Genomic DNA, 12628 nt, shown 5'->3' on the forward strand with positions numbered 1-12628 from the left:
CGGTGAAAATTCTAGGTACACTAAAAAAAAATAACTTATTTACATTTTTTTAAAACAAAAGATAATAAATATTAAAAAAAAAAAAAAACTCCGTACTAATTAGAAATGTTAATAACCTGGAGGGTGTTCTTGAGTAGAAGGGACTCCTTCATCCTTAACCAAAAGTTAAGGATTCGATCATTGGCTTTAGGAATAGAGCAGCCTTAAATCTCCAGGCGAGGTATACCCACAAAAAAAAAAAAAAAAAAAAAAAGTTAATAGTTGATAGTATTTTGATAAAATGAATTGTTCAGATTATTTTGATTTTAGAATTTTTTTTTTTTGAATTTTCATAGTTTACCATCTATTATATTATTTTCTTCCATTAAATACTATCACATTCCGTTAGTATAAACCAGTGGTGGGCGTTTCGGGTTTTGGTTTTTTCGATTTAAAAAAAAAAAAAAAAAACCATTTGATTTAACATTAAAGTTTGATTCGATTTGAAACGGTTCGTTTCGGTTCGAATTTAATTCGACTCGGTTTCAGTAGAAGTTCACTATTTGAACGTTTCCTTTCTCGCCCGATCGATTCTTCAGGTTGCTTACTTGGAATGCCACTTAAAATATTTTGTTGATGACAAGACATCCATCTATATAGTTAATACTAGTTTTACACGCGCATTGCACGAATAAGTTAATGTCTAATGTTTATAATTAAATAAATATTTGAAAGTATATCAATGCAATATTATATATGAAAAATTCATACATAAGTAATTTAATGTCGAATTTGTTTATTTAAATACGTAACTATAGTATATGAATACAATGTAATATAGGAGATTCATTATAATTGTTACTAAACTTTTTTTAAAAATAGTAACCAAGTATTTTTGTTGTAAATAGTTATAATATATTTAATGAATGCACATATATACAAGATTAATGAATGAATCAACGGTTTCGGTCCTTTAGGTGTTTTGCTCAGTGTTCATTTAGTTCAATCATTATTGTTGAATAAATTATAATGTAACCCAAAGATATTGGACGATTGGTAAATATGATGTAACCCAAAAATGAAGAAATTTCAAAATAGCCATCATTGATTTATTCATTGATCCTGTATGTAAAATATTTATTGTGCATTCATTAAATATATTAGAACTAATATAAAGTTACAATTCATTTCATCTTCTAGACTCACTCTGCTTAGATTACATGCAAAATAAGCATCAACCTTCACAACACAAATACTTGTTATATAGGATATAGTCACTATTTTTTTTTTTAAAAAAAAAGTTTATGCACAAAGTGGAAAACAATTTAACTTCAAGGTTAGTATCAATTGAATAAAAAATAATTAAAAAAAAAAAAACCACACACACAATCAAGTACGACACTCATTCCTACTAATTCTAAAAATATAAATTGAAAATGAACATGTACAAAATCGATGTGGAAATTATTGATGAAACTGGACACGTTGTAGCATCAGTATTTGAACTACCTGCAGAGTTATTGTTGTTACTATCAAGTAAACAAGTTATGAAATAGAACAAGAGGTACTACTCATAAACCGTATACAAATATAATAAATATTAATATTTTATTCAATACTTCCATATGAAACATGTAGGGGAAAAACTACCATTGTAAAATAGCAACATGCGCTTGCAAGATCAAGAGTTCATAGCACAACTAAGATCCCAATCATATACACAATAAAACAAATCCACTTCTTCCTACACCATAATCTTATTGCATGACGTTATCATCTATGCTACCAACAGTAACTCAATTACGAATAACACACTACCAACAAAAAAAAAAAAAAAAAGGCAATGACAATGCTACTCAAAAGAGAATTAAGAATATTTAAAAAAAAAAAACTCAAACCAAAAGTAGTAGTCCCCCTGTCCCATTTTATTTATCATACTTACTATTCATGGGTCAAACTAACTATTTATTATTTGTTTATTTTCTTTAGTAATTTTTATTCTTTTTAAATCTGGTTTTTTTTGTGTGTGTTTAATAGTACTTTGAGTGTAGCTTCTATATATGTAAATGTTGTATACTAATACTAAACTTAATATTATGAAAAATTATATTAAAATAACTTCAGTCAAACATCGGTAACTGAACCAGACACACAAAATGGGACGAAGGAAGTATTTATTTAGACTATCGTTTTAGACTAAATATTTAGACTATCGATTTTACAAAGTTGCAAACATTTATTTTAGTGACAATTATAATTAATGAATCTCCTATATTATCTTGCATTCATATACTTTGAGTTACATATTTAAATAAACAAATTCGACATTTAATTACCTATTTATGAACTTCTCCTATATAATATTGCGTTGATATACTTTCAAATACTTATTTAAATATAAGCATTAAGCATTAACACATTCGCGCAATGCGCGTGTAAAACTAGTATAAGATAAGTGTCAATTGATCGGTTGCAAAATATTTAGACAATTGAATACAAGACTTGAGTGAGATACATGTAGTGAAGTATAAGATATTTCATTAAGTGATGTTAGTGGGCTATTTATACTTATGCTAAAGTTAGTTTATGCTAAGTCGGTCCACTGACTCGATTTCAAGTGTCATTTCCTAATTGACCCACCAAGTTGATTAGTAGGCCTTGTTGCATCTGACCTCAAGTCAGTACTTTTCCTAATACATGATTCGGTTATACATGATTTTTGTTTTTTTGTTTAAAAAAAAAAAAAAAACTCATACATGACATTAGTTATATATGCTTGTTTAGCCCATAGATTGAGCTACACAATCGATTGAGTAAGTATAACCTATTAGGAAGGATTATGATTTGTTTTAAGTAAGATCTTGAATTTTTGATTAAAATTTAAGTTTGAGATGAAGTATGATATTAAAAAAATAATAATAATAAAAATCATGTTTGCAATGAGTTATTACACTACTAAAATTTTTACTTTGTTAACCTTATTAAATAGCACCTATGGCCTAATGGATAAATCAAGCGATTGTGGGTTTGAGTCCCACTAGGTGTGTTACAAAAGTATAAATTTCAAGCTCTCTACCCTTTTTTAAGGGGGTGTTTGGTTGGATGGAAAGTGTTTTCTTCAAAGTGAAGGAAAATGTTGGTTTATGTTGTTTGGTTGGATGAGTTGAGGAAAATGAATTCTTTGCAAAGGGGTGAGATTTTGTTTTCCACAAAGATTGGGAAGAAAAATAACATGAGTGTACCATTTTACCCTTATGAAAATTTCTTAATTACATAGACACCCATTTATTCATTCATCTTTTTAAGGGCATATTGGTCTTTATATTCATTATTCCTTATCTTTCTAAACCCAACCAAATAATGGAATTCATATTCCCAGTAATTTCATTTCCACCAACCAAACAATTGAATCAATTTTTCTGGAATTTATTTTCCATGAAATTTCAATTCCATTTCCTTTTAAATATTTTCCAGCGAACCAAACGAGCTGTAAGGGTCCATTTGGAAAATGATGGAAACTTATTATTTCTGTGTTTGGTTCATTTTCAGAAAATGAATAGAATGATATACTTTAACATTTACCAATAAAAATTACACAACAAGCATAAACAAGGGGAAGCAGAACCAATCGAAAACCATAAAAACAAGGGGAAGCAGAATCAATCGGAAACCTAATTTCCGACAGCCAAAAACCTTATTAAATAGCACCTATGGCCTAATGGATAAGGCGTTTGACTTCTAATCAAGTGATTGTGGGTTCGAGTCCCACTAGGTGTGTTACTAGGTGTGTTATAAAGTATAAAGTTCAGGCTCTCTACCCTTCTTTAAGGGTCCATTTGGAAAATTATTATTTTTGTGTTTGGTTTATTTTCCAGAAAATGAATAGAATGGTATACTTTAACATTTACCAATAAAAATTACACAACAAGAATGGTATACTTTAACATTTACCAATAAAAATTACACAACAAGCATAAACAAGAACAAGAATGGTATACTTTAACATTTACCAATAAAAATTACACAACAAGCATAAACAAGAACAAGAATGGTATACTTTAACATTTACCAATAAAAATTACACAACAAGCATAGACAAGGGGAAGCAGAACCAATCGGAAACCTGATTTCCGAAAACCTTATTAAATAGCACCTATGGCCTAATGGATAAGGCGCTTGACTTCTAATCAAGCGATTGTGGGTTCGAGTCCCACTAGGTGTGTTACAAAGTATAAATTTCAAGCTCTCTACCCTTCTTTAAGGGTCCATTTATGGTATACTTTAACATTTACCAATAAAAATTACACAACAAACATAAACAAGGGGAAGCAAAACCAATCAATTGAAAACCATAAACAAACATCAAACCCCGACAAACATCAGACCAATGGGGGGGGGGGGGGGGAACCCTGATTTCATACACAGCTGGATTCCTACCGCAGCCGGAGTGAAAACGTGAAAACCTGGCCAGAAACCCTGATTTCATACACAGCTGGATTCCTACCGCAGCCGGAGTGAAAACGTGAAAACCTGGCCAGTGAACTGGTTTCAATCGTTTCATACAGCTGGAAACTAGTGGCCAGTGAACTGGTTTCAATCGAAAACCATAAAAACAAGGGGAAACCTTTCAATCGAAAACCATAAAAACAAGGGGAAACCTGATTTCCTACAGCAGATCGAAAACCATAAAAACAAGGGGAAACCTGATTTCCTACAGCAGCCCGGAGTGAAAACCTGATTTCATACAGCTGGAAACTAGTGGCCAGTGAACTGGTTTCAATCGAAAACCATAAAAACAAGGGGAAACCTGATTTCCTACAGCAGCCCGGAGTGAAAACCTGATTTCATACAGCTGGAAACTAGTGGCCAGTGAACTGGTTTCAATCGAAAACCATAAAAACAAGGGGAAACCTGATTTCCTACAACAGCCGGAGTGAAAACCTGATTTCATACAGCTGGAAACAGTGGCCAGTGAACTGGTTTCGCATCGGAAGCCAGAGGCACTGGTGGCACTGGTTTCCGACTGAGGAAACCAGTGACGAACACCAATGTTGAAGGGGGAGGCGAACCTGAAGCGGCGAAGGTGAAACTGAAACTAACGTCTCTGGTGAAAATGATACTACTTGGTTACATTTATTAAATAGCACTTATGGCCTAATGGATAAGGCGCTTGACTTCTAATCAAGTGATTGTGGGTTCGAGTCCCACTAGGTGTTATAAAGTGTAAATTTCAAGTTCTCTCCTTTCCCCTTCTTTAAGGATCCATTTGGAAAATGATAGAAAACTATTTTTTGTGTTTGATTCATTTTTCAGAAAATGAATAGAATGGTATACTTCAACATTTACCAATAAAAATTACACAACAAGCATAAACAAGGGGAAGCAGAACCAGGTCAACATTTACCAATAAAAATTACACAACAAGCATAAACAAGGGGAAGCAAAACCAATCGGAAATCACTGATTTCCGACAGCCGGGAACCATTAGTTCCCGGCTACGAAAACCATAAAAACAAGGGGAAGCATAACCAATCGAAACCACTGATCTCCGACAGCTTTAAACTAGTGGCTTTGATTCCCGGCTGCGGAAACCATATCTCTGGTTTCCACATCGAAAACTAGTGAACTGGTTTCGCATGGGAAAGCAGTTATGGTTTCCGATGCGAAAACCAGTGAACTGGTTTCCGCATCGGAAGCCAGAGGCACTGGTTTTCGGCTGAGGAAACCAGTGACGAACACGAATGTTGAAGGGGGAGGCGAACCTGAAGCAGCGAAGACGAAGGTCAAGCTGAAACTAGCGTGTCTGGTGAAGATGGAAAATGACCCCACCCCAAATAAAAAAAAGGGAAGTCTTTTTCCATTGACCAGACCTCATTTTCCTTTCACCTTTCATTTTCTAGCCTAGCGAAACACCAGAAACCTAGAAAATGATTTCCAGATATCAATTTTCAGGTTCCCAAACAGACCCTAAAATATAATAAAATCCTATATATAATAAAGCCATATGGTCTTGTGAAAATTAAATGGTGATAATCAACATTTAATTTTCACAAGACCATAATAATATTGTTATTATGAAAATTAAATGATGATAATCAACATTTAATTTTTACAAGACCATAATAATATTGTTAATTATAATAACAATAACAATAATAATAATAATAATTGCAATAATAATAATGATAATAATTTTCACTGACAGTTTCTAATATATATATATATATATATATATATATATATATTTATTTATTTATTTATTTATTTATTTATTTATATTTCAATTTCTACTGACAAATTATTGTGTGAACGATGGTCCACAAAATAGTATGGATCATGAACATCAAATACATTTTTAATGTGTTAAAAGTACATTATTTTTATATTGAAAGTACCTTACATACATATATAATGTACCCTTAGTATATTTAAAATATACTTTTTATTGCATGCAACCCCAAAGTTCATAAGTTTGAAATTAATATATGACATAGCTAGGCAGCCTAATATTTAAGATTGTTGATGTGCATATTGAGGACTACGAAGACAAAGATGCGTTATTCGTGGATTCATCGGATACTATCCAACAACACTCTCCAACTTAATTGACGTGAAGTAGGCTTAGTAACATTAAGATTATATTCTCGAATTATTAGTTCTCATCTTTTATTGATTATACACTTAATTCAATAGTATTTGGAAGAAAAAATCAATGTTCGAACTAAGATTGTGATTTTGGTCTTTAAAGGTCAATTGTATGTTGCTACATCTAGAGTTAGAAATCTCAAAGGTCTAAAAATTTTGATCCGTGGTGACTCTAAAATTGTAATTCAATTACTATTGTAGTTTACTAAGTTCTTAAAAATTTGTAATATTAAATACTATATACTAAATTTTTAGTATAGTTTAAGATTTGTTGTAATTACCCACTTTAAATATTATTTTAATTGTAAATATATTTATGTTCATAATTTTATCATAGGAATTCACACATAATAATTATTAAATAACAAAATTTTTATATATGAATAAACCTCATATAGGGTATATTTTTATAACATATTTTCCGTGTATTGCACGGGACAAATACTAGTTATAACATATAGCGAAATTTTTACTCAAGTATTATTGTTTTCTTTTTCTTTTCTATCAATAAAATCTCAAGTTGGTTTTGATTTATATTAAAAATTTGATGTGATCATAAAATATTAAAAACTTAATATTGCCAACTATCATGTAGTGTGATGGTATCCCGATTATCATTTTAAATGAATGGTTATATGTTCAAACCTTGGTGGTGGGGCTTAGATTCTTTAGGTTGAAAATGTTTAAGAAAGTATATAATATATACAACTTAGTAAAGAATCATGAATATTTCAAAAAAAAAAAAAAAAAAAAAAAAACTTAATTTTGATAAATTGGTTATCTTATATATTCTATTTTATAATATTTTGCAGGTTTCCTATTTCGAATGGAATTGACTGAAGCACAACCTCTATGTAAGGTCAATGATGACTGCAAGCCCTATTGTTCATCCCTTAAAATCCTCCTCCCAATTTGTGATGCTGGACTTTGCAAATGCCTTACTCCTCCTCCTCGGCCTAAAGCTTATTGAATCACACATTTTGTAACCACATTGTTGTTGAAATTTTTAGCATAAATTGCATTGTAAGTGGCTATTATGAGATAGAAATATATGTGGGGTTCACTTTTAATTTGGATCAGAAAAAATAGATTCGCACTCTTCATAATGAGACGAAGAAATTGATATATTGTATGCTCAAAATGAATAATAGATAAATGAAAAATGGATATAGTGAAGTGCTTTGCAGCATTTTTTCGAATAGTGCTATGTTTGCACATATTTTAATACACCTTCGTGAGGTACATTGCATGCACCATTTTGAGAGGTGCAAGTTATGCACATTTAGTGCAGTGACTCTTTGGTGAATTCTGAAAGGTTAATTTACATTTTGAATGTTTGGACTTTTCGGTCACTCAAGTATTTTGAAATGAATTATTATGATCGGTATTAGGGGCAGATTCAGAAATCTTTGTTAGTGGGAGCGAAAGATTAAAAACCAATGAGATATTTTGAAAAAATAATACTTAGAGGCCGAGTCATAAATATTGTTAATTAGGATGAAAAATTAAAATACATCAAAATGAGATAAAAAATATTCAAAGCAAAATATGAAATATAATTAATTAGATAAAATAATTTGAATCGAAAACATATTACAAAACACTCATATCCTCCACCAAAACCATTTCTTCTTAAAAATTATGCTACATTTCCAAGAAAATATCGAAGTGCTCGATGTTTGTTCTAGTTCGCCGGACTTTATATTTGAGTGCTTGAACACTAAAGTCGTAATCCGTATATCCTGAGAGACTGACGCTACAACACTCCTAACACCCCCGGGAGGTAGCGAATCGATTTTAAAAAAAGTGTGAGTACACAAAACTCCAATTTATTCTCCTTCTCGTTCATTTGTTTTCTTGGTGGGTTCATTTTTCTAAATCAAGAACCCTCTTTGTTGTGTTTTATTTATTTTTGTATAAATAAATTCGAACCTGATAGTTTCGTACTAATTTTAAGACTGTCTCTTAGTCTTAGGGGTGGACGTTTCGATATTCCGTTCGATTTTTTTAGTTTCGGATTATTCGGTTAAAAAAAAAAATTGAAATCATTCGATTTACGGAGTAACATTTTAGTTCGGTTCAGTATAGGAACCTCAATTCCCAACATTTGCTAGTGCTCTAACACAAATAATTAATTAATTATGGAAAAATGGTCAAATAAACCCTCAAACTTTATCCAAAAGTGCAATTAAACCCTTCAACATTTAAAAAGTTCAATTAAACACTAAAACTTGTCATTTTGATACATTTAAACCCAAATGACCGATTATTCACCTGAAACAACCGGTCATTAATTTTCCGTCCAACATTCCGGCAGCCGTCGAACATATTGCCGGCATCGATGTATGGAACGGGGAAGAGAAGACCTCCAAATTCTTGAAGGATTACTACAAGCTGGATGGGTCTGTATGCATTGTGGCTATAAGTAATAAACCATAAAATATAAAATTTCAATGCACCTATCTATGAAAGAATCTCTCCTATCCAAGGAAGTTCAACTAAGTCTAGTGCTATTATGTGATATTTCTATTTGCAGTGGTAACAAACTTCAACCTACCCTATCAAGAATTGAAGCCATCTAACCTCGAAACTGAAGATGAAATCTGTACCAGTATTCGGGAAGTTCTCGCTTTAATGCTATTTGTCCTTCCAGGCTAACCCCGCGAATTTGCATATTCTGCGTTATAAGAATTTCCCATCAAATGTATGCTCCCCCGAGACAAAGAAGCAGCGAGGGTGTGATAGATATCGCATTTACCTGCGTGATGAAAGTATATTTCTTTTCTTGGATTCCTTAGTTCATCTACTGGAAGACATGGCTTCCTCGATTCTTTTAATGATCACGCTCAAACCATGTCCGCCCTCCATAGCTTTAACAGCAGCTCGATGTGCACGTTTATGCCATTTCAACAGATTATACGATTGCATAACTGACCACCTAGCTTGATTCGACATCTATAATTCCAAATTCATCAATTCACTGAAAGCCATTAAGAATAATCTTTTGATCAGATATTCAGATGTAGTAGTACCTGAGCCACAGAAAGCGGTGGATCGAGAAGAATACAGATGCTTCTAAATAAATTCTCATCATTTTCTCCACCCTCGGCTTCGCCATAGACCAGAGCCTCAGCAGCAATTCCAGCAAAAAGAACCATGCAATACCTGCCCGTTAAGTTACACAAGGCATTTGAAAATATTTATTTGTATTCCATATCTCAAGTGCACCTAGCCTCTAATCCCAAATGAAACCATAATGAACAAGGCCAGAATATCCACCTGTCAAAGGCAGTTCCACTCAATCGGCCTTCAGAAAGCTCGTTCTGAAGTTTTTCATCCCAGAATTGTGTTCCAGCCTGCAAGAAATAAACAGAATAACATATATGGAGCTACAAAGAAAAGGTCGCACTCATAATTTCCTATGAAGCATCAGATTACGGAGAAGGCAGAAGAGAAGTCCATATTCATTTTTCACCAATTTAGAGGTCATCTATGTCTCTACCGCCTTTTTTGCTTTATTATAACTGTTATATTGTTGTTGTTTAGATGTGAAGTATCCGGTCCATGGGCCTGACAAATCCCCGCGATTGTATGCTAAACTAAGAATCCTCTCAACCAATACCAAGGAAAACCACCGGATGTGTACCCACATGGTCATGGCACCGATGGATCAAACATAGTCCTGACAACAAGTCAACCCCTTCTTACAAGCAAAGAATAGGCCAATCTGACCAGTACTTTGCCCCTTAATTGGGCCGGCCCGGAGCGAATGGGGATTAGTCTGAGTATGGTACGGGCTTAAAGGTGCTTCCTACATTTAGTGCCTGCTCAGGACACCTCATGGTCTGACCAAAAAAAGAATAGGCCAAGGATATAATGGCATGCACACTTTGCATGTAGATTAGAGGTTGCTCTTTCTTCCCCGTTACCCCAAAAGGTTGAATCCCCAACCCCAAGGGCCCTTCACACCCCGGCCCGACAGAGCATTTGAGAGGATGTAAATCACGGTAACTCAGTGGCTCAACAGACGGCAAAGAGATTGTTCTTTCTTGTTCAATCTCAGTGGCTTAATGAAATGTTATTTAGACAAGTAGAATATTGCCAACTAATTCCATATTTACAGTGCTTGAGAATTTAAGATGCGAAGGGCATGCAATCTAAAGGGTTGAGTCGAAAAACAATCTGTATCCCATAAAAGAATATGGGGAAGTTAAAGCACAATAAGAGATACCTGGCCTTGGATTCCCATCTGCATTGCCACAATGGGATCCAAAATAACACCACGAATTGGACAACCCATGAGGTAAGCTGCAAGGTCATATTAGAACATATTTATCATACTACACGATTAAGGATAATATTATATTAGATTGTGCACATTGTGTCTCCATATGCTAATCCGGTTTACAAACAATAAGTAAAATCCCGAATTTCTTCTGAGCAAATCAATCGATCAACGCAATAAAAGCTTGATGCCTTGATTATTGACAGAAGAAAACAAAAAGACTCTACCTACAAGAAGATGGCCAGCTTCATGAACCAGGATTCGCCGCCTATAAGGAGGCCAAAAGCTTGAAATCTGAGCTAAGCAAGAACCTCCAAGAAATATAGCATCAAGAAAGGTCAGGCCCAGTACTGCCGCAATGTTGGGTCTGATGTCAATTCCCTGATTTACCAGAAAAGAGGTTCCACCAAGCAAAGCAATCAAAACAAAGCTAGAGCTTCCTGAAAGACCCCACTTTTTGGGTGAAAGTTTTGCCACTGAAACAGGGGAAGAGTTGGACATGAAATCAACCACACCATGAATTTTTAAATTAAATATGTATGCACAAGATAACAAGAAATGGAACAGTTTCAAATTCCTGCAATTAAATAAGATACATTTGGGTCATTGAGATTCCCAGAACGATTGTTAACGTTTTCCCACAACTGAAACTTTGTTAATTAGATCTTATGAGGAAAAAGTGTTGAGAATTTGAGATGAGCTAAAAATGAACATAGGTCTGGTAAATTAGGATGAAGGGAGTAGCAGATATGTACTGACCATCTAAACCTGTCGATGACTTCAATAAGGTCGGTGTTACATCTCTTGGGCCTTCCAGAACTACATAGATTAGAAAACTTTCTTAAAATCTTGATTACATACACTGAAATTACACACACAAAATCTGAAAACTGAGAAGATTACCAATACTGCGGCATTTCCCAAAATTGGGCAAGAGGCCCCTGTCTTTGAGAAAAGCGTAGGCGCTCCCAACAAGCCTCATATCATCCGCATTCAAGCAGGTATCCAAAACCTCCCAATTCCGGTCTTGGCGAGCGGCCCGAGCCCAATCCAATTCACTCGGATACCCACTCGGATCAATCCAAGATTCCTCCTTTGGTTGAACAGGAATGTCCTTGAGGAACCGGAGAGCTCTAGTGAGGTCCTTATCCTTCACCGCTTCGTCATATTCTTGCCAGTCCTTCAGAGCTCCGGCTCTGCTCAGACGCTGGCTTTTTCTCAGGTAACGTTGCTTACGTACAAACGGAAAAGAGCCGGCGGGCGCATTCCGGCCTGGGGTTGCGCTAAACACCAAGAATCCGGCGGGATCAGTGCGGTGCAAAGAAGGAAAACCAAGGAGCATTGTTCATGTCTCACACTCTCAGAGTCTCATGGGCGTTGGTAAGCAAAAACTGGAAAATGTCGATTTTTTTTCTTTAATGATCGATTGGATTCTAATAGGATAGGACGATTGTGGACACGGATACTATCTAAAAAGAATTTTATTTTATTTTTTTGAAAAAGAAGAATAGGGGGCGTTTGGTTCAGGTTATATAAGATAACTAAGGGAATGTGACATTTCAAAGCTCACATTCCGGTGTTTGGTTCATATTATCTCAGGGAATGTAACATTCCCTGGGAATGTCACATTCCCTCCACATAGGATTTTGAAGGGAATGTGATTCCCTTCAAAATCTTAGGTAATCTAAGATAACCTTGGTTATGTTAGTTATATATATA

At 34.1% G+C, this 12628-nt stretch overlaps 1 protein-coding gene and 3 non-coding genes across 8 annotated transcripts; 3 read left to right on the forward strand and 1 right to left on the reverse strand.

Annotated features, from left to right (window-relative positions):
- Positions 1–3683: 3683 nt before the first annotated feature.
- On the forward strand, positions 3684–3756 carry TRNAR-UCU. Its single transcript has one exon. It is a non-coding gene; the product is annotated as a tRNA-Arg (tRNA).
- Positions 3757–4128: 372 nt separating this feature from the next.
- TRNAR-UCU lies at positions 4129–4201 on the forward strand. The gene has a single exon. It is a non-coding gene; the product is annotated as a tRNA-Arg (tRNA).
- Positions 4202–5122: 921 nt separating this feature from the next.
- On the forward strand, positions 5123–5195 carry TRNAR-UCU. The gene has a single exon. It is a non-coding gene; the product is annotated as a tRNA-Arg (tRNA).
- A 3606-nt stretch (positions 5196–8801) lies between these two features.
- Positions 8802–12348, reverse strand: LOC109190619. 5 transcript variants are annotated; one of them, XR_002055751.1, is made up of 9 exons: positions 11813–12346; positions 11669–11728; positions 11137–11385; positions 10856–10932; positions 9904–9980; positions 9657–9789; positions 9383–9579; positions 9208–9278; positions 8802–9028 (listed from the first exon to the last, which is right to left on the reverse strand). XR_002055751.1 is itself a non-coding variant. In XM_019341148.1 (8 exons), exons 1-7 carry the CDS (start codon positions 12249–12251, stop codon positions 9424–9426), a joined length of 1191 nt encoding a protein of 396 aa, XP_019196693.1. In that variant the 5' UTR covers positions 12252–12346; the 3' UTR covers positions 8813–9189; positions 9388–9423. The 5 variants fall into 5 exon arrangements, 2 of the variants coding, with proteins under 2 accessions (XP_019196693.1, XP_019196694.1); XR_002055750.1 differs by having other exon boundaries at positions 8813–9028; positions 9208–9301; positions 11813–12345; XR_002055749.1 differs by having other exon boundaries at positions 9208–9579; positions 11813–12345.
- Between the last annotated feature and the right edge of the window lie 280 nt (positions 12349–12628).

Source organism: Ipomoea nil, unplaced genomic scaffold (genome assembly GCF_001879475.1).
Source record: "Ipomoea nil cultivar Tokyo-kokei standard unplaced genomic scaffold, Asagao_1.1 scaffold1576, whole genome shotgun sequence".
NCBI classification, from domain to species: domain Eukaryota; kingdom Viridiplantae; phylum Streptophyta; class Magnoliopsida; order Solanales; family Convolvulaceae; genus Ipomoea; species Ipomoea nil.